This window comes from Haematobia irritans, chromosome 1, assembly GCF_050003625.1.
Source record: "Haematobia irritans isolate KBUSLIRL chromosome 1, ASM5000362v1, whole genome shotgun sequence".
Taxonomy (NCBI): domain Eukaryota; kingdom Metazoa; phylum Arthropoda; class Insecta; order Diptera; family Muscidae; genus Haematobia; species Haematobia irritans.
In genome coordinates this window covers 27031639-27055242 of record NC_134397.1, presented here as the reverse complement: position 1 = coordinate 27055242, position 23604 = coordinate 27031639, and the positions used below count along the sequence as shown (strand labels likewise).

Below are 23604 nucleotides of genomic sequence, written 5' to 3'. Positions count from 1 at the left end.
TAAGGAGTGTAGATTTTTTTGCTACTGAAAAAAAAAAATACACACAAATATTAAATTTCATTTATTTACAAATGGTAAATAAATGAATATTTAATTAATTTTCTTAAACTGGAAGTTGATATGACAATAAAGAAGAATAAAGTTAAGATAGATAAAGCCAAGGCTTCTTATATACCCAAAATTTTGAATTGGTTTTATAAGATTTAAATATCTAAAGTTAAAATTTAAGCAAATTCTGGCAAATATCAATTTCGGGTCCTTTAAAAGAGCTCCGGTTTAACAAAATTTATGGGAAACCACAACAACTATAGAATTGAGATATCCAATTAATAAAATTGGAATTGAATGCTTAACAATTTGTATATAAAGGTTCAGTATATAAAAATATATAAGATCAGTATACAAAAGTATATACAAGTTCACCACCTGTATGGTACCACAAAGGACTTAATGGTCTAATTAAGTTTAATTTAATAGTCTGTCTGTAAACCTAAATTAAGGTTAAGTATAAGCCGATTACTTTAGTTGCTAGTGCTTAATATTCTTTTTATTTATTGTAATTTTTAATTATGTATAATAAATATGCAAATAAATAAATAAGGTTAAGTAGTTGCTCATATTTTGTAGCATACTTTTGGGTTCAATTGGAGAAGACAGTATAACAGAAATTTATTGGGTTTTTTAATATTATTCATCAACCTAGGGTTGGTATAAAAATATTGATCTGAGATATCACCCTTTATGCACTGATTGAATGAGAATTATCTCCTGAGTTGATTTTGCTCCATCAGTCTGTTCATTTATCAAACAATCTTAATGGTGTGAACATCGATCTCTATAGTGTGAACACCAAATTTTTTTCCGATGATTTTGCTCCATCAGTCAGATCATCTATCAAATAATCTTAAAGGTGTGAACATCGATCTCTACCGTGTGAACACCAATTTTTCTTCCGATCTTTATAAAGAAGGAATCAGAATAAACAGCCGATATTTATAAAGAAGGAATCAGAAAAATTCAGCATTTTAATTTATTGTTTTCAAAGAGAAATAAAATTTGCTCTTAAATTTAAAACCAAAATTTTTATAATATTCTAGGTATTCCCCATAACTCTTTTCTTTTCTGAGTATATTAGTTTCTAAATAAATCATAGCTATATATTATTAACTTTGCCAAATTTAAACCCCCTCTTTAAATTTGCTGAAGAAATCTCTAATAAATTACCGACCCTTTTTCACTTAAATCTTTTACTAACCAAGTACGGTCAATGTTATTACGACAAGATTCTAGGATTGGCTTATGTGGTGATTAGTTGGGTTAGGAGTGTTTTACATATAAAACCTTCAGAAGTATTTATTGTTAGGTTATTGGTGAGGATGAAAATCAGTCAGTCGCCCATTTCTATGTTGGGTCCCATAGCCAATTTGTTTAAATGGTGGTTAGGGAATATTAATTGAGGTGGTTGATACCAAACCAATTCATCTAAGAGGCACATATGCTCAACATAGATTAATTTAAAACACACGTACATATATAGGCATATGCAAAAAGTCGTTATATATACTGGGCAATAGAAGCGGTTTTAAAAGGGCCCTTCGGATGGGCCTTTTATTTTCAAATATATAGGAAGCCTTTTCAATAAATCGGCTAACAATTTTATGAAAATGAAAAATATAATCTATGGGGTTATAGGCTATAGTTTTGAGCCATGGAAAAAATAGCAAAGCCAAAAGCTTTCGTTAAAATTGAGCCAATGTAACAATTTCATAAACACTATGAAACTTTTCGCATTTGTTAAGATTTGGCCATTATGAAATTTTTGAGAACTATGTAAATTATAACATTTCGTTGGCTCAATTTTAATGAAAATTTCTTTATTTGTGAATCATTTCGAATCTACAGCTATTTTGTATGGTATTAAACACTAGTACAGGGTGGCTGGTATACAATGCAATAGGCGGTATGAAAATGAACTCAATAAAATGAGCACCAAAACCCAACTGAAATCGGGTAACTTATTTGGGGCGATGTTTTATAATGAATACGATTCCCATGAAAATGAGTCCTAACAAAATGTAATAGAAGCATGAAAATGGACCCAAAAATAATAGTATGGCTCATTTTCACTTTTGATCTAAAAGACAGTGTGAATGAACCCTTTTATTGACAAATTTTTCTATAAAAATAAAATTTTGAAAAAATTTTCTATAGAAATAAAAATTTGACAAAATTTTCTACAGAAATAAAATTTTGAGTAAATTTGCTGAAGAAATAAAATTTTGAGTAAATTTTCTGTACAAATAAAATTTTGGGAAATTTTTTAAAGAAATACAATTTTGACAAAATTTTCTATAGAAATAAAATTTTTACAAAATTGTCTATAGAAATAAAATTTTGGGAAAATTTTTTAAAGAAATACAATTTTGACAAAAATTTCCTATAGAAATAAAATTTTGACAAAATTTCTTATAGAAATAAAATGTTTACAATATTTTCCATAGAAATAAAATATTGACAAAATTTTATATCGAAATAAAATATTGACAAAATTTTCTATAGAAATAAAATTTTGACAAAATTTTCTATAGAAATAAATTTTTTACAATATTTTCCATAGAAATAAAATATTTACAATATTTTCCATAAAAATAAAATTTTGACAAAATTTCCTATAGAAATAACATTTTGACATAATTTTCTATAGAAATAAAATTTTGACAAAATTTTCTATACATATAAAATTTTGACAAAATTTTCTACAGAAATGAATTTTTGACAAAATTTTCGACAGAAATAACATTTTGAGAAAATTTTCTAAAACAATAAAATTTTGACAAAATTTTCTATAGAAATAACATTTTGAGAAAATTTTCTAAAACAATAAAATTTTGACAAAATTTTCTAAAACAATAAAATTTTGACAAAATTTTCTATAGAATTAAATTTTGAAAAAATTTCTATAGAAATAAAATTTTAACAAACTTTTCAATAGAAATTAAATTTTGACAAAATTTTCTATAGAAATAAAATTTTGACAAAATTATATATAGAAATAAAATTTTTGACAAAATTTTCTATACAAGTAAAATGTTGACAAACATTTCTTTTTAAATAAAATTTTGATAAAATTTTCTATTTAAATAAAATTTTGACAAAATTTACTATAATAACATAAAATGTTGACAAAATTTTCTAAAAAAAAAAAATTGACAAAATTGTCTGTAGAAATAAAATTTGGACAAAATTTTCTACGGAAAAAAAAAATTTTTAGAAAAAAAAAATATAGATTTTCTACTGAAATAAAATTTTGACAAAATTTTCCATTGAAATAAAATTTTGACAAAATTTTCTCTGAAAGAAAATTTTGACAAAATTTTCTATAGATAAAAATATTTGACAAAATTTTCTCTGAAATAAAATTTTGATAAAATTATATACAGAAATTAAATATTGACAAAATTTTAAATAGAAATAAAATTTTGAAAAATTATATATAGACATAAAATTTTGACAAAATTTTCTATAGAAATAAAATGTTGACAAAATTTTCTATACAAATAAAATGTTGACAAGTTTTTCGTTTTAAATGAAATTTTGACAAAATTTTCTATTTAAATAAAATTGTGACAAAATTTACTATAGACATAAAATTTTGACAAAATTTTCTAAACAAAACATTTTGACAAAATTTTCTGTAGAAATAAAATTCGGAATTTTCTACAGAAATAAAAATTTTACAAAATTTTCAATAGAAATAAAATTTTGACAAAATTGTCTATAGACATAAAATTTTGACAAAATTTTCTAAAAAAAACATTTTGAAAAAATTGTCTGTAAAATTTGGACAAAATTTTCTACAGAAATAAAAATTTTACAAAATTTTCAATACAAATAAAATTTTTGACAAAATTTGACAAAATGTTCTATAGAAACAAAATTTTGAAAAAAATTCTATAGAAATAAAATTTTAACAAAATTTTCTATAGAAATAAAATTTTGACAAAATTTTCCATAGAAATTAATTTTTGATAAAATTTTCTATAGAAATTAATTTTTGATAAAATTTTCTATAGAAAAAAATTTATAGATTTTCTATTAAAACAAAAGTTTGACAAGATTTTCTACTGAAATAAAATTTTGACAAAATTTTCTATAGAAAAAAATTTTACAAAATTTTCTCTGAAATAAAATTTTGACAAAATTATATATAGAAATAAAATTTTAACAAAATTTTCTATTGAAATAAAATTTTGACAAAATTTTCTATAGATATTAATTTTTGACAAAATTTTCTATAGAAAAAAATTTATAGATTTTCTACTGAAACAAAATTTTGACAAGATTTTCTACGAAAATAAAATTTTGACAAAATTTTCTATGAAATAAAATTTTGAGAAAAATTTCCTATAGAAAAAAACTTGACAAAATTTTTTCTGAAATAAAATTTTGATAAAATTATATATAGAAATAAAATTTTAACAGAATTTTCTATAGATATAAAATTGTGACAAAATTTTCTATACAAGTAAAATGTTGACAAAATTTTCTATTTAAATAAAATTGTGACAACATTTTCTATAGATATAAAATTTAGACAAAATTATATATAGAAACAAAATTTTGACAAAATTTTCTATACAAGTAAAATGTTGACAAAATTTTCTATTTAAATAAAATTGTGACAAAATTTACTATAGACATAAAACTTTGTCAAAATTTTCTAAAGAAAAAAATGTCCGCAGAAATAAAATTTGTACAAAATGTTCTGCAGAAACACAATTTTGATAAAATTTTCTATAGAAATAAAATTTTTACAAAATTTTCTTTAGAAATAAAATTTTGACAAAATTTTCTATAGAAATAAAATTTTGACAAAATTTTCTATAGAAATAAAATTTTGACAAAATTGTCTATGGAAATAAAAATTTTACAAAATTTTCTATAGAAATAAAATTTTGACAAAATTTTCTATAGAAATAAAATTTCGCGAAAATTTTCTAGAAAAATAAAATTTTGACAAAATTTTCTAGAAAAATAAAATTTTGACAAACTGCAGCTTAAACCCATGTGTTCACTAAACTACAAGTCTAGCTTAACAAACAGAGGAAACGTAACGTACGTTTATCAAATTTATTTGGGATGTTTCTTTGCTTTAACGTTTCCGCTTATTCAGCCATGTCTACGCATCCATTTGATACAGATCCTGTTGTATTCCGAGTATTCGTTGATCATGGTGTTGCATTCCAACACGATTTCCTGCTTCTTGGTGAATAAAGAGAGTTCTTATTTCCTACAAGTTTACCTACAACTTCCGTGGTACTTGCCCTGCCCTATTCCATCCTTAAGTCTCGCTCTCTCAAATCCTCTTTGGTGGTCAGAATCTCAAGTAAATCATTCTAATATTACTTTTCTTAAGCAAACAGCTTTTAGTGATTACGAGATTAAATTTTGCCGAAGGCCTTGTATTTGAGAGCCTTCTCACACTTAAGCCTTCGGATATCCTCTTCAAAGGTAATCATCCCTTTAAATGGCAAAGACACAGGGACATAGATTTAAAAAGACAGTGAAAGTGTTCTCAAAGTTACAAGGATTGTTAATACAGATGAAAGTATGTCTATGTGTGTCTATGTGTATGTGTGGGTATAAATGATGCTATTTTCTGCCCCTATTACCAAAGAATGCCACATGAGGACATTATTCAATTTGTTATGGGATTACAAAGTAGGAGTCTACCAAAAGAGGAATAACGCAAAAAAAAGAAATTCAAATGCTTCATTTCCTTGGCGAGTGCTGTCGTCGGTAAGCTTTCCATGACATAATAGAAGAACTCTTTTTCTGCTTTTGAATTTTCTAAAAAAAAGAAAAAAATAAACAAGGCATTTATCCAGTAGACGAAATGAAATGAAACTTGTCTTACAGGGATTTCATGGGATGGTGGATGTTAACGTTTACTTTACCTCCAAATGAACCGGTGTGCGTTCTCCTTTCATTTTGGAGGTAAAACGTAACACAAAAGAAGCTTAAAAAGGCATTATTTACGAGCCATTGCTTTTGTAAAATATTTCCACTAAGAATTGTGTGGCTTAAAAGATGTACTAGGTAGTTCACATCCTTAATCCGTAATTGTTATTATCCATGGAAACTGGATTTTTTTCGCAATAAATATTCTCTGTTGTTTTCCATTTTCCCATATTCTTTTTCCCACAGTTTTTATTTATTCATGAAGTCTGTTTGTTCAGTTTTGCCAAAGCTGTATTTTTCTTCTTCTGGACTATAATTGAAAAAAGATTTGCAATTTGGTCGTTGTTGGCTTTCCATACAACGAGATGAAGAAAGGAATCTCTATGTTCAGTTAGATAAACATTCATCAAATGATGATGATGTTAAATTGAGGTTTTTGAAACAAAATCTTAGTGAGTGAAATCGAAAATCTAGGATATTGATAGCTAGTCAGAAAACGATACTATAGAATATAATGGTGATAGAAAAGATAAAAATTAAGAAAAATTGGAATTTTATAAATTCTTCACGAAGAATGGGAATTATATTTAAAAAATAAAAATTGGGTTATTAAAAACAAATATATATATATATTCATATATTGTCAATAGAATTCGTTCATTTCTAGTGTTATCACAATCACATTGTGTCTTGCTATATGTGTCTTGCTATATACAATAAATACATTCGGAAAAGTTGAAGTTAGTCAAAAATAGGTATATACGACCGTAATTTCAGCCGGGCCGAATATTAAATACCAACAATCATGGACCAAATATAATAGCTTCCTCCTTGTAGTGCACTAAAAAATATGCCCGGTTATTTTCTTATTGAATCACGAAATTAATTGATCCAATTAATTTTTTAATTGAAATTTCATTAATCACAGAAATTATAGTATCAATTAAAAAATTAATTGAAAGTCATTTTAAAAATTAACTGAAACAATTTTTGTGATTGATCTTTGTTTCACTTAAACACATTTGTTGAATGAGTTAAGTTTTTAATTGAATATTTTTTATACCCTCCACCATAGGATGGGGGTATATTAACTTTGTCATTCCGTTTGTAACACATCGAAATATTGCTCTAAAACCCCATAAAGTATATATATTCTGGGTCGTGGTGAAATTCTGAGTCGATCTGAACATGTCCGTCCGTCCGTCAGTTGAAATCACGCTAACTTCCGAACGAAACAAGCTATCGACTTGAAACTTGGCACAAGTAGTTGTTATTGATGTAGGTCGGATGGTATTGCAAATGAGCCATATCGATCCACTTTTACGTATAGCCCCCATATAAACGGACCCCCAAATTTGGCTTGCGATTGCTCTAAGAGAAGCAAATTTCATCCGATCCGGCTGAAATTTGGTACATGGTGTTAGTATATGATCTCTAACAACCATGCAAAAATTGGTCCACATCGGTCCATAATTATATATAGCCCCCATATAAACCGATCCCCCGATTTGGCTTGCGGAGCCTCTAAGAAACGAAAATTTCAACCGATCCGGCTGAAATTTGGTACATGGTGTTGATATATGTTCTCTAATGACCATGCAGAAATTGGTCCATATCGTTCCATAATTATATATAGCCCCCATATAAATCGATTCCCAGATTTGTCCTCCGGAACCTCTTGGAGGAACAAAATTCATCCGATCCGGTTGAAATTTGGAACGTGGTGTTAGAATGTGGTCTCTAACTAACACGCAAGAATTGGTCCATATCGGTCCATAATTATATATAGCCCCCATATAAACCGTTCCCCAGATTTGATCTCCGGAGCCTTTTGGAGGAGCATGGTTGCCACTCGAGCCAAAAATAATCTACCAAAATTTTATTTTTATGGAAAACATTGTCAAAATGTTATTTCTATAGAAAATTTTGTCAAAATTTTATTTCTATAGAAAATTTTGTAAAATTTTTTTTTTTCTATAGAAAATTTTGTCAACATTTTATTTCTATAGAAAATTTTGTCAAAATTTCATTTCTATAGAATATTTTTTCCAAATTTTATTTCTATAGAAAATTTTTTCCAAATTTTACTTCTATAGAAAATGTTGTCAACATTTCATTTTGTCAAAATTTTATTTCTGTAGAAACTTTAAACTTAATTATATACGTATTTAATCGGCCTTTTTTAGTTTAATATATACCTTGTAATTTAGAAGACGGTGTTAGGAAGTTTTAAGATACCTTGCCATCGGCAACTGTTACCGCAACCCAAGTAATTCGATTGTGGATGACTGTCTTCAGTAGAAAGTCACAGTTCGTGCCAAGGGTAGCCAATTTGGGCAAATCTAAACAGACTCTGAAATTTGATTCTAATAACGACATTTTTTGCTTTTGAATAATAAAATTAAATAAAATATCAGTGACCCGGTATATACTTTACATAATCGGAAATTGATATTTAATTGATCCCATTTATTTTTTAATTGAAATATCTTCAATCACGAAAATGATAGTATCAATCACCGTTTTAATTGGACATTAAAAAACCTTGATTAAAAAATTAATTGATCTTTTTAGCAAGTTTCAATAAATATTTTAATTGATTCAATTAAAAAATTAATTGGTGTTGATAATTGCAAAACTCAATTAATTTTTTCATTAAAAACGTAACTATTTTTAACTACTTTCTTAACTGATTAATTTTTACAGTTTAATTAAAAAATTGATTGTTTGAAATAAATTCTTAGTTAAAAATAAATAAGAAATCCATCACTTTTTTCATTGGCTTGGTCTTCCATGTTTGATTAAAAATTTTAAAATTTCCAATCATTGGCTTAATTACCTTAATGTTTCTATCTTGATTAAAAAGTTAATCGTATCATTTAATTTACTAATTGAGAAAAATTTTCAACTTCAATCAACATTTTAATTGGAAGTATTTTGGTCATATTTTTTTCTGTGTATGTGAAAAATTAGTTGGACTTAATATCCACCTACTTTTCTTTGCTGTAAACCTTGTTCCATCGGACTTAGTAGTTTGCTTAAATATACGAATCATGCTTTTTTCCACTTCCAAATATTATGAGTAGATAGATAACAAGGACTATATCGGAGTCAGTCACTATATACACAAATATATTTGGTTTAGGTTAGGTTAGGTGGCAGCCCGATGTATCAGGCTCATATAGACTATTCAGTCAATTGTGATACCACGTTGGTGAACTTCTCTCTTATCACTGAGTGCTGCCCGATTCCATGTTAAGCTCAATGACAAGGGACCTTCTTTTTATAGCCGAGTCCGAACGGCGTTCCACATTGCAGTGAAACCACTTAGAGAAGCTTTGAAACCCTCAGAAATGTCACCATATATATTTGGTTTAGTTATATATATAAAAATATTTCATATAATATTTTTTTTTAATTTAAATGTTGTTGACTGTTTGGATTTAATAAGAATACAATAGTCACTAATTGATTTAGAATAACAAGCAACAGAAACGTCCTTAGACATGTAGATAAAACACTCAATTTTCATTCCCAGTCAAAGTATCCCTTTTTTAATATCCTTATCCCCCCACTGTGTAATCTAAATCGGTATCGCATGACTATCACTCGCGTATCTCTTGGGTATACTAAAATAATTTGATTTATTTTATTTTTTTATTGTCTATAGTGATTAAATAGAAAAATATCGATTAAAAATTGAATTGAAATTCCCAAAAAGATAGGCAAACGATTACAAACAATAACATTAACGATTCCCCCCTCTGCAACATGGCTAGAATAATAACCCAAAAATCGCGCCTAATTGTAAATCAAGGCATCGTCATCATCTGTCTAAGAATATTTAAAATATTCGAAGGCGTTCTATATCATAGCCACCATATGCCATTCGATTTTCCGTAAGGCATTGTTGATTGAAATTGATGATGCTTACAAGTGGTCCTTCCGTCCGTCCGTCCGCTTCTGTTTCATGTTATCTTCTTGTTTATTAGACTCTACAATGCCTTAGGGATTAGAGTGTTGCTTCTTTTTTTGTACACCATTACACAAAAAGTAATTTATGTCTTGTTTTAATTTTATTATAGGTTATTTTATTTTGATATACGGACAATTAGTGCGTACGTTGTTATTATTATGGTAATTTTATTATGGAAAATTGCATGTTATTTTAACATGTTTCCGCTTTAGGGAAATGGAAATGGGGATTCATATTGCATTGCATTGAGTTTTTTGTATGAACATGTTGAATGTTTATGTATTTAAAAACATGATTTTTAAATTATTTCATATTTAGGCTATAGTTTACAAGATAATTTCTTGTCCCAATAGGTTGAACAAAAAGCGCCAGGGTGGCGTATGGGTTATTATGTGGAAAATATTTATACGTCACCTATGGCAATTGATATGTCCTAAAGGCCTGCAAATATATGACTGTAATGCAGCAAAGTAAAGCGCTATATTTTTAATTTTTTATACCCTTAACCTTTATTACTGTGTTTGTGTATGTTTGTGCATTTGTATGTCACACATAGAAGTATCAGTCTAAGACCCATAGTTTAACCCTTTGACTACCGATGTCCACTTAGGAGGACATTCGGAAACGACAAGAAACTCCATTTACCTACTTAGTAGTATTTTAAAGTAGAGGCTTTAATCTAGACAAGCTATACATATTTTTCATATAGATGAGCACTAAAATTTATATTTATAAACTTTATTAACAATTAACGAGATAAATACGAAATTTTGAGACTATCTTTTTTCTGTATGTCTCTAGAAAATGGGCGTTCATTCAAGAACTATAGCCATTATTTTACCTATTATATTGATATAATAGGTCATATAGCGCTTCCATTTGGTCACAATTCAAGGGTCAAATTCACAGTTCTACAGAAATAAGATTTTTAGAACATTTTCTGTAGAAATAAAATTTTGATAAAATTTTCTATAGAAATAAAATTTTACAAAAACTTTTCCATGGAAATAAAATTTTGCCCAAATTTTCCATAGAAATAAAATAAAATAAAAAAAATCTACACAATAAAATTTTGGCAAAATTTTCTACACAAATAAAATTTTGACAAAATTTTCTATAGAAATAAAATTTTGATAACACTTTCTATAGAAATAAAATTTTACAAAAACTTTTCCATGGAAATAAAATTTTGACAAAATTTTCTATAGAAATAAAATTTTGACAAAATTTTTTATAGAAATAAAATTTTGACAAAATTTTCCATAGAAATAAAGTTTTGAAAAAATTTTCCATAGAAATAAAATTAAAAAAAAAGAATCTGCACAATAAAATCTTGACAAATTTTTCTATAGAAATAATATTTTAGAAAATTTTCTACAGAAATAAAATTTTGATAAAATTTTCTATAGAAATAACATTTTGACAAAAATTTCTATAGAAATATAATCCGGCTATCAATATAAAACCTTTTTTCGGAAGGTTCAAGTGTGGTTCATTGTTGGGTTTAATGAACTGCCTGAATTTATTCTGATAATTGGTTGATAGTTTTGCTGCAAGTAGAGGATGCTGATTAGGAATGTGGTACTTCCGAAACGTGCGTCCATCCAACCATCTTGCAGTCTATAGGGCTTTGCCCAAATAAATTTGACAAAGATTTTTTCCTCTGTTGGTTAAGCTACACTTGTAGTTTAGTCAATATATGGTTTTAAGCTGAAATCAAAACAAAAAAAAAACGGCAACAATGATTAAAGAACAAAACCAACAATAACAAAAACAACAATAACAAAACAAAACGAATGAAATAAAATTTAACAAAACTTTTCCATGGAAATAAAATTTTGACAAAATTTTCCATAGGAATAAAATTAAAAAAAAAACTACACAATAAAATGTTGGCAAAATTTTCTGCACAAATAAAATTTTGACAAAATTTTCGATAGAAATAAAATTTTACAAAAACTTTTCCATGGAAATAAAATTTTACAAAAACTTTTCCATGGAAATAAAATTTTGACAAAATTTTCCATAGAAATAAAGTTTTGACAAAATTTTCCATAGAAATAAAGTTTTGACAAAATTTTCTATAGAAATAAAATTTTGACAAAATTTTCTATAGAAATAAAATTTTACAAAAACTTTTCCATGGAAGTAAAATTTTGACAAAATTTTCCATAGAAATAAAATTTTAAAAAAGGACCTACACAATAAAATTTTCGCAAAATTTTCTACACAAATAACATTTTGGCAAAATTTTCTATAGAGATAAAATTTTGACAATTTTTTATAGAAATTAAATATTGGGAACATTTTTTATAGAAATAAAATCTTAAAAAAATTTTTCTATAGAAATAAAATTTTGATAAAATTTTCTATAGAAATAAAATTTTACAAAAACTTTTCCATGGAAATAAAATTTTGACAAAATTTTCTATAAAAGAAAAATTTTGACAAAATTTCCTATAGAAATAAAATTTTGACAAAATTTTCTATAGAAATAAAATTTTACAAAAACTTTTCCATGGAAATACAATTTTGACAAAACCAACAATAACAAAACAAAACGAATGAAATAAAATTTTACAAAACTTTTCCATGGAAATAAAATTTTGACAAAATTTTCCATAGGAATAAAATTAAAAAAAATCTACACAATAAAATGTTGGCAAAATTTTCTGCACAAATAAAATTTTGACAAAATTTTCTATAGAAATAAAATTTTACAAAAACTTTTCCATGGAAATAAACTTTTACAAAAACTTTTCCATGGAAATAAAATTTTGACATAATTTTCCATAGAAATAAAGTTTTGACAAAATTTTCCATAGAAATAAAGTTTTGACAAAATTTTCTATAGAAATAAAATTTTGACAAAATTTTCTATAGAAATAAAATTTTACAAAAACTTTTCCATGGAAGTAAAATTTTGACAAAATTTTCCATAGAAATAAAATTTTAAAAAAGGACCTACACAATAAAATTTTGGCAAAATTTTCTACACAAATAACATTTTGGCAAAATTTTCTATAGAGATAAAATTTAGACAATTTTTTATAGAAATTAAATATTGGGAACATTTTTTATAGAAATAAAATCTTAAAAAAATTTTTCTATAGAAATAAAATTTTGATAAAATTTTCTATAGAAATAAAATTTTACAAAAACTTTTCCATGGAAATAAAATTTTGACAAAATTTTCTATATTTCTTTTATTTATTTTGACAATTTTTTATAGAAATTAAATATTGGGAACATTTTTTATAGAAATAAAATCTTAAAAAAATTTTTCTATAGAAATAAAATTTTGACAAAATTTTCTATAGAAATAAAATTTTGACAAAATTTTCTATAGAAATAAAATTTTACAAAAACTTTTCCATGGAAATACAATTTTGACAAAACCAACAATAACAAAACAAAACCAATGAAATAAAATTTTACAAAACTTTTCCATGGAAATAAAATTTTGACAAAATTTTCCATAGGAATAAAATTAAAAAAAATCTACACAATAAAATGTTGGCAAAATTTTCTGCACAAATAAAATTTTGACAAAATTTTCTATAGAAATAAAATTTTACAAAAACTTTTCCATGGAAATAAAATTTTACAAAAACTTTTCCATGGAAATAAAATTTTGACAAAATTTTCCATAGAAATAAAGTTTTGACAAAATTTTCCATAGAAATAAAGTTTTGACAAAATTTTCTATAGAAATAAAATGTTGACAAAATTTTCTATAGAAATAAAATTTTACAAAAACTGTTCCATGGAAGTAAAATTTTGACAAAATTTTCCATAGAAATAAAATTTTAAAAAAGGACCTACACAATAAAATTTTCTACACAAATAACATTTTGGCAAAATTTTCTATAGAGATAAAATTTTGACAATTTTTTATAGAAATTAAATATTGGGAACATTTTTTATAGAAATTAAAATCTTAAAAAAATTTTTCTATAGAAATAAAATTTTGATAAAATTTTCTATAGAAATAAAATTTTACAAAAACTTTTCCATGGAAATGAAATTTTGACAAAATTTTCTATAAAAAAAAATTTGACAAAATTTTCTATAGAAATAAAATTTTGACAAAATTTTCTATAGAAATAAAATTTTACAAAAACTTTTCCATGGAAATACAATTTTGACAAAATTTTCCATAGAAATAAAATTTAAAAAAATGACCTATACAATAAATATTTGGCAAAATTTTCTACACAAATAAAATTTTGACAAAATTTTCTATAGAAATAAAATTTTACAACAACTTTTCCATGGAAATAAAATTTTGACAAAATTTTCTATAGAAATAACATTTTACAAAAACTTTTCCATGAAAATAAAATTTTGACAAAATTTTCCATAGAAATAAAGTTTTGACAAAATTTTCCATAGAAATAAAATTTAAAAAAAAAGAATCTACATAATAAAATTTTGGCAAAATTTTCTACACAAAAAAAAAACTTTGACAACATTTTCTATAGAAATATTTTTATTTCTGTGAAATTTTTGTAAAAATATTATTTTGTCAAAAAATTAATTTTGTCAAAATTTTATTTCCATAGGAAATTTTATCAAAATTTTATTTCTATAGATAGTTTCAAAATTCTATACCTATAGAGAATTTTGTCAAAATTGTATTTCTGTAAAATTTTTGTAAAAATATTATTTTTGTAAAAAATTAACTTTGTCAACATTTTATTTCCATACGAAATTTTATCAAATTTTATTTCTATAGAAAATTTTATCAAAATTTTATTTCCGTAGGAAATTTTGTCAAATTTTTATTTCTATATAGAGTTTTGTCAAAATTCTATTCCTATAGAGAATTTTTTCTGTAAAATTTTTGTAAAAATATAATTTTGTCAAAATTTTATTTCTATAGAAAATTTTGTCAAAAATTTATTTCCGTAGAAAATTTTGTCAAAATTTTATTTCTATATAAAATTTTGCCAAAATTTCATTTCTATAGAAAATTTTGTCAAAATTTTATTTGCATAAAAAATTTTGTTTCTGTAGAAAATTTTGTCATAAGGGCCATAAGAACTGTGTATAAAAGTTTTGTGGTATATATCACTATGGTTCAAAAACTAGTGGTGAGGAATGTCAACCAGGGGGGATATACTCCTCTATACAAACTAAAATGGCTTATGTAATCTGATTTGCTGTCTAATATAGATTCTCTATGGGCTAACATAGAATTTTGAAGACAATGTTAAGAAAATTTAAGATACCTTGCCATCGTCAACCACTACCACAACGTAAGTAATTCGAATGTGGATGACAATTAAATTATAATCGGTCTTAACGACTTTTCGGCCATATAAACTTGGTAACTTTAAGTTTTATATAAAATACAACTTAAACTACTATGGCCTTCCATCAACGCAAATGTGCAAAGACTTCTTTAATTTTACTGACTTATATTTCACTCACAGTCGTTATAGGCCAAAGGTCAAAGATAAATACATGTTAATCTTGTAATCGCAAATTTAATTTTATTGGACTTGTTTCTCTATTTTATCAAGTCTATGGGCCCCTGCTATTCCTTCATTTGTGGAATGTTAAAAAAAGACCAACAGTGAAATAGAATAAAGCAAATAGCAAATAACAATGGCTCGTTGTATATCCAATTGGGAATTAGAACAATGACCATTGTATTTTTTTTATTGAGTTGTTAAATGCTTCAAGTGGATTCTCTTCATTTGCTTTGCTGTCTTTTACATTTTAGTCTAATGACTTTTTCTTGGTTTTTATTTTAGGTCTTCTGTTGTTGGGTGTGAACATTTTGATGCGTAGAATAATTTGCTGGAAATTCTAGCTAAATGATTATTACGATAGCTATTTGCAACTTTTTTTTTTTTTTTTTGAAAGCTAGAAGAGATAATTTTAAATTGCTATAATTATATGGCAAACTTTTGCAAATATATTCCATTTATATTTTGGTGTCTATAGAGTCAATATCCTTATAATGTGATAGAAATATTAAGGACTAACTGAAGAGATATTGCAAAAATGTTTGCAGTTGGGACCAACTTAAAAACTTTTTTCGTTTCTTTTGCTACTTTTAAAGGTAAAAATATTCCCAGAAAATGCATTTTTATTTTCTCACAAATGATGGGATTGATTTCAAGTAAATCTTCACAGAAATGTATATACTTGTATTAAAAACTTTGATATTGTAAAACTAAATAGAACCATGGTCAATGGAACTTGTATAGAATAGTTAAGTAAACGACTAGGGTGTAGGCAATGCAAACAAAGCAACTGGAGATAATGAGGACCAGACCAGAAATTGTGCAGTGTCTTTGTTCAAGAGTATCGGTGACTATACTGTCAAGTTTCAAAGAATTTTATGGAAACAGTCGAATAATCGTGGGGGATAGCTAAATAAGATTGGATTTCATTGGTATTCGTCTTTATGCAAAAACAAGTAAATACGGCCGTAAGTTCGGCCAGGCCGAATCTTATGTACCCTCCACCATGGATTGCGTAGAAACTTCTACGAAAGACTGTCATCCACAAATTTCAACTCACTCGGATGAAATTTGCTCCTCCAAGAGGCTCCAAAACTAAATCTCGGGATCGGTTTATATGGGGGCTATAAATGATTATGGACTACTATGGACCACTTTTGGCATAGTTGTTAAATATCATATACTACCAACACGTACCAAATTTCAACCAGATCGGATGAATTTTGCTTCTCCAAAAGGCACCGGAGGTCAAATCTGGCGATCGGTTTATATGGAGCTATATATAATTATGGACTGATAGGAACCGGATCGGATGAAATTTGCTTCTCTTAGAGGCTCCGCAAACCAAAACGGGGGATCGCTTTATATGGGGGCTATATATAATTATGGACCGATGTGGACCAATTTTTGCATGGTTATTGGAGACCATATACTAACACCATGCACCAAATTTCAGCCGGATCGGATGAAATTTGCTTCTTTTAGAGGCTTCGCAAGCCAAATTTGGGGGTCCGTTTATATGGGGGCTATACGTAGAAGTGGACCGATATGGCCCATTTGCAATACCATCCGACCCACATCAATAACAACTACTTGTGCCAAGTTTCAAGTCGATAGCTTGTTTCGTTCGGAAGTTAGCGTGATTTCAACAGGACGGACGGACATGCTCAGATCGACTCAGAATTTCACCACGACCCAGAATATATACTTTATGGGGTCTTAGAGCAATATTTCGATGTGTTACAAACGGAATGACAAAGTTAATATACCCCCCATCCTATGGTGGAGGGTATAAAAAAAAATAACCGGTAACAATATCATATAGACAGACAGAGGGACACCAAAGAGTAGACCGAAGTGACCACCATGGATAAATCCACTCAATGATAAATCTGACATCAAATGATAAATCCAGTTGTCCATGCTGAGGTGACTCAAAGTCGATATGTGGGTGGTTCTGCGTCAATCGGACCCTCAAGAATAACTCCAGGTCTCTGGAAGATTAAAAATGAAAATTTTGACAAAATTTTATTTCTAAAGAAAATGGTGCCCAAATTTTATTTTGATTTCAGCTTTAAACCAACGCAATGGATTAAACTTAACCAACAGAGGAAAAGTATAACATATTTGTCAAATTTATTTGGGCAAACCTCTATAGACTGCAAGATGGTGGGATTGACAGCCGTTTTGGAATTACCACATTCCTCATCATGGACATAAAATTTTCACAAATTTTACTATAGAAATAAAATTCTAATAATTTTTTTACGAAACAAATTTTCAATGAAAATAAAATTTTGAAAAAAAAAAATCTATAGAAATAAAATTTTTAAAAATTTTTCTATAGAATTTGAGAAAATTTTCTATAGAAATTATATTTGGCTCGAGTGGCAACCGTGTATGTGACCATAAAATTTTCCATAGAAATAAAATTTTGCCACATTTTCTGTGGAAATACAATTTTGACAAATTTTCTATGGAAATAAAATTTTTACAAATTGTTTTTATAGAAATAAAATTTTGACAACATTTTCTCTGGAAATAAAATTTTGAACAAATTTTCTATAGAAATTAATTAATTAGAGTTGTGACAATATTTTCTATTAAAATAAAATTTTGAAATTTTCTACAGAAATACAATTTTGACAAAATTTTCTACAATTATGATAAAATGTTTCTATAGAATTTTGTATTCTTAATTTTCTATAGAAATAAAATTTTCACAACATTTTCAATGGAAATGAAATTTTGAGGAAATTTTCTTTTAAAATAAAATTTTAACACATTTTCGATAAAAATAAAATTATTAACAAAATTTTCTTATTATATACATTAACTATATATTAACTTTGTCATTCCGTTTGTAACACATCGAAATATTGCTCTAAGACCTCATAAAGTATATATATTCTGGGTCGTGGTGAAATTCTGAGTCGATCTGAGCCTGTCCGTCCGTCCGTCCGTCCGTCCGTCTGTTGAAATCACGCTAACTTCCGAACGAAACAAGCTATCGACTAGAAACTTGGCACAAATAGTTGTTATTGATGTAGGTCGGATGATATTGCAAATGGGCCATATCAGTCAACTTTTACGTATAGCCCCCATATAAACGGACCCTCAAATTTGGCTTGCAGACCAACTAAGAGAAGCAAATTTCACCCGATCCGGCTGAAATTTCGTACATGATGTTAGTATATGGTCTCTAACAACCATGCAAAAATTGGTCCACATCGGTCCATAATTAGATACAGCCCCCATATAAACCGATCCCCCGATTTGGCTTTCGGAGCCTCTAAGGGAAGCAAATTTCATCCGATCCGGCTGAAATTTCGTATATGATGTTAGTATATGGTGTTAGTATATTCGTCCTATCCGGCTGAAATTTGGTACATGGTGTTAGTATACGGTCTCTAACAACTATGCAAAAATTGGTCCACATCGGTCAATAATTATATTTAGCCCCTATATAAACCGATCCCCAAATTTGGCCTGCAGACCCTCTAAGAGAAGCAAATTTCGTCCGATCCGGCTGAAATTTGGTACATGGTGTTACTATATGGTCTCTAACAACCATGCAAAAATTGGTCCACATCCGTCCATAATTATATATAGACGCCATATAAACCGATCATCAGATTTGACCTCCGGAGCCTCTTGGAAGACCAAAATTCATCTGATTCAGTTCAAATTTGGTACGTGGTGTTAAAATATGGCCTCAAACACCCATGCAAAAGTTGGTCGAAATCGGTCCATAATTATATATTGGCCCCATATAAAGCGATCCCCAGATTTGACCTCCGGAGCCCCTTGGAAGAGCAAAATTCATCCGATTCGGTTGAAATTTGTTACGTGACGTTAGTATATGGTATCCAACAACCATGCAGGAATTGGTTCATATCAGTCCATAATTATATATAGCCCCCATATAAACCGATCCCCAGATTTGACCTCCGGTGCATTGTGGAGAAGCAAAATTCATCCGATCTGGTTGAAATTTGGTATGTTGTGGTCCATATCAGTCCATAATCATATATTGCCTCCATATAAACCGATCCCGAGATTTGGTTTTGGAGCCTCTTGGAGGAGCAAATTTCATCCGAGTCAGTTGAAATTTGGTACATTGTGCTAGTATATGGCCGTTAACAACCATGCCTAACTAGGTCCATATCGGTCTATAGTTATATACAGCCCTTAGATAAATCGATCCCCAATCACACAAAAATTGGTCCATATCAAGTTCATAATTGTATATAACACTAGCCAACAACCATTTTGTGAATTGTTTCTAGCATATTTTTTCTTATTGATTATGACCTACAAAACACGAAAATAATTTTTAAAAAATTTTCTTTCGATTGGTTTTCGAGATATAATTTTTTTTTTAATTTTTGGAGGTACACCTACAATTTTGAGCATATCTTTCGTTTATCAGTCCGCTATTTGTTGTCAGATTTCGTTAAGTAAGGGCTTAATTTCTTTGTAAAGATTCCAGCTATACGTAAAAAAACAAAAAAATGCCGTTAGAAATTTTTTTATATTTTATATGAATTTTTATGTTTTTTTTGCCACATTATTACTTAAAAAACGCCGTTTTTACTTTTTAAGCCGCTAACATCCAAACTACTTACCCGATTTGAAAATTTTCTGAGAATGAGTTGTAGACGTCTCAATTTTCTTTAATTTGAGTAGTACTTGGATCAAAAAGGTCAAAGAAAACGAAAATTAAAAAAAAATTAAAAAAAAAAATTATATCTCGAAAACCAATCGACAGAAAATTTTTTAAAAATCATTTTCGTCTTTAGTAGGTCATAATCAATAAGAAAAAATATGCTAGAAACAATTCACAGAGAAAAGTTTGTTATTTGTTGTCTAGTGTAATCGATCCACATATTTCAATTCTGGCTCCCTGCGTACCGTGCAAAAGTCCATATCGATTCGTAATTATTTGTAGATCTACCTACACATACCTTTTTTGTCTAATATATACCACGTATGGACTAACTCACAATTTAGAAAACGATTTAAGATATCACAACCCAAGTAATTCGATTGTGGATGACAGTCTTTCGTAGAAGTTTCTACGCAATCCATGGTGGAGGGTACATAAGATTCGGCCTGGCCGAGCCATACATACTTGTTTTTTTTTTTTTCTACTACAGAAATAAATTTAAGACATCTTCTGTATCATAATGAAATAACTCTATTCTTGACAATAATTCTTTTAGAAAGGCTTTGTGATAATGTCTATTATTGCATAGTAGTAAGAAAGGCTTTATATTTTCTCGTAAAAAAACATAATTAATACTCATTAATAATTCGTTTGCCCTCCATTATGACTTATGAAATTAATTTTTTCTCTGGGTCGTATTATATACTTAGAGCACAGTTTTTTTTTTCATTTCTATTTTCAGTAATCTTTATGGGGCTTAGCAACCAGACAACTTCAAATTTATCATTGCTGCTGGTGGCCAATAAAAAATGAAGTGACATTTCTTTGGGACGTGACTCTTAACAAATGTTTGGTGGTGTTGGACAAACTAAGAACAATGACCCAAGTGTGGACTTTCGAACAATGCACCAAGGACATACAACTTTGAAAAAACAACAAGCGATGAAGTAACACAAAGAGGACATAGGACAAATTTGGAAAAGGAAAGAAAGGAAACCAAAGGTCTAGGAATATTTGTAATAACAAAAAACGAAAATATCAAACTTATGATCCAAAAAGAGGATAACAAATATGAGGAGATTCATGCTGAGTGTCTCTGTCATCAAAATTAATTGCACCAAGATTTGTTAATGTGCTCAAGTAGTAGTGGAGAAGGACAAAGAAAACAGAAAAAAGTGCCATAAGTTTTTTTTTTATTTGTGTTGTTCTTCGATGGCCCTCTATGAGATGGCAAACAAGTCAACTATGTTGGCCAAACAACAACAGCAAGGCGAACATGAACATAAACATCAACACCAGCCTCAGCCCCTACCACCACGGCTACGAGATGGTAGTAATCAAAGATTCTGGCCTCCAACGAATACAAGTCTGAAAAATATCCTGACCTGCCTACTTGTTACATTGTTGCTGCTCTTTGAAGGCCATACCATACAGGCAACACCCATAACAAGGTTAGGGCAGCAGGAGCCATATAACCATCAGCTACACAATCAACATTCCTCCCACTCAACGCAACACCACCATCAACCGCCACGGCCGGCGGAGCAAAACCAACAGACTCCAGAGACAAAAAATGGCCGCGATTGTGAACACAAAAGCCTGGCTGAACTCATCAAGAGCAGTCCCATAATACTTAAAGCTTTGGGTTCCCACATCATTACCAGCTTTGAGGAAGATGAAGATCTGAGCATTTTGCAAAGTAATAGCGACGATGGTTTATTATCATCATCGTCGTCATCGTCATGGCAGAGTGAGGAAAATGAATTTGTAAGAGGATTCAAAAGGACTTCATCGTCATCATCGTCACCATCAGCCGCATCTACATTTCCCGACTCATTCAATGCCAGAAGTATGGCCCAGCTTATGGTCAAACAAAAACAACAACGACTGCAACGCGAGAGGGCAATGGATAGTGATGACGCCATTTTGGGGTCCTATTCATTCGAAAATAGTGATGCCCTTTTAATAACATTAACACCTGATACCATTTACAAGGGAGCCTCTCTACTAAAAACTGCCACTAATACTGCAATACCATCAGCCAATGTCAGAGGTGGTAGCACCAGTGGGTCTTTTGGCAACACATTCAATGGTGACAGTGGTGGAGATTTGAACAATGATGGTGATTCTTTGTATTCATCATCGGAATCCATGTTGGATGGGTAAGTTATTGATGGTATTTTAATTTTAAATTTTACAAAACAATTATTAAAAATAAACAATGAAAATAAAAAAAAAATATATATAACGAGAAAAATTACAAAAAAAAAAAAATATTAAAAAAAAGAAAATATAAAATCTAAAATGAAAACGAAATACTTAAATTTAAAAATACCAAATATATAGGGCCGAATATTTAGCCATACCGAATTTAATATACCTTCCACCATTAATTGCTTAGTTCTACTAAAGAATGTCAATCACAATCGAATTACTTGGCTTATGTTTTTTAAGTTAGTCCATATGGAGTTTATGTCAGTTAAAGAACCTAAATAAGCCACAATAGTTCTCGATGGCTCCATATAGAAGAGTCCATAAATAAAAAAAAGCCAAACCTGGGGACTGACCGAGGGTCGAATATAATAATGGACGGATGCGGACAATTTTTGCATGATTATTAATGACATATACTGACATCACATACCAAACCGGATCGGATGAAATGTGACCCTCCATTAGACTTCGAAAGCCAAATCTGGGAATCAATTTATATGGGAGCTATACATAACTATGGACTGGACAATTTTTTTGTTAGTAGAGGGCATATACGAAAATGACGTACAAAACTTCGAAAAGATGGGATTAAATTTGCTCCTGCGAGAGCCTCCAAAAGCCAAATTTGAAGATCGGCTTATATGACAGATATACCTAAAAGTGGTCCGATATGGCCTTTTCGTCACGGTTGCCACTCGTGCCAAAAATAATTTTCCAAAACTCTTATTTTGAAAAAATTTTCTCAAAATTTTATTTCTATAGAAAATGGGCAAACTTTTATTTCTACGCAAAATTTTTTCAAAATTTTATTTATTTTATTTCTATCGAAAATTTTGTCGAAATTTTATTTCTGTAGACAATTTTGTCAAACTTTTATTTCTATAGAAAATTTTGTCAAAATTTTATTTCAAAAAAAATATTTGTCAAAATTTTATATCTATAGAAAATTTTGCAAACTTTGATTTCTATCAAAAATTTTGCAAAATTTTATTTCTGTGAAAAATTTTGCAAAATTTTATTTCTGTGAAAAATTTTGTTGTCTATAAAAAATTTTGTCAAAATTTTATTTCTATAGAAAATTTTGTCAAAATTTTATTTCGGTAGAAAATTTTGTCAAAATTTTATTACTATACAAATATGTCAAAATTTTATTAGAAAATTTGTCAAGTATTATTTCTATAGAAAATTTTGTCTACATTTTATTTCGATAGAAAATTTTGTCAAAATTTTATTTCGATAGAAAATTTTGTCAAAATTTTATTTCCATAGCAAATGTTGGCCAAATTGTATTTCAATAGAAAATTTTG

The 23604-nt window shown here is 28.1% G+C and overlaps 1 protein-coding gene across 1 annotated transcript in view; it reads left to right on the top strand.

The window, feature by feature from the left end:
* Positions 1 to 23604, top strand: part of LOC142220484 (uncharacterized) — a 94054-nt gene that overhangs the window by 27800 nt on the left and 42650 nt on the right. Inside the window, exon 2 of the mRNA XM_075289660.1 lies at positions 20826 to 22245. Coding sequence (XP_075145775.1) covers positions 21296 to 22245 — 950 coding nt within the window. The 5' untranslated portion in view covers positions 20826 to 21295. The remainder of the gene's footprint in view (positions 1 to 20825; positions 22246 to 23604) is intronic.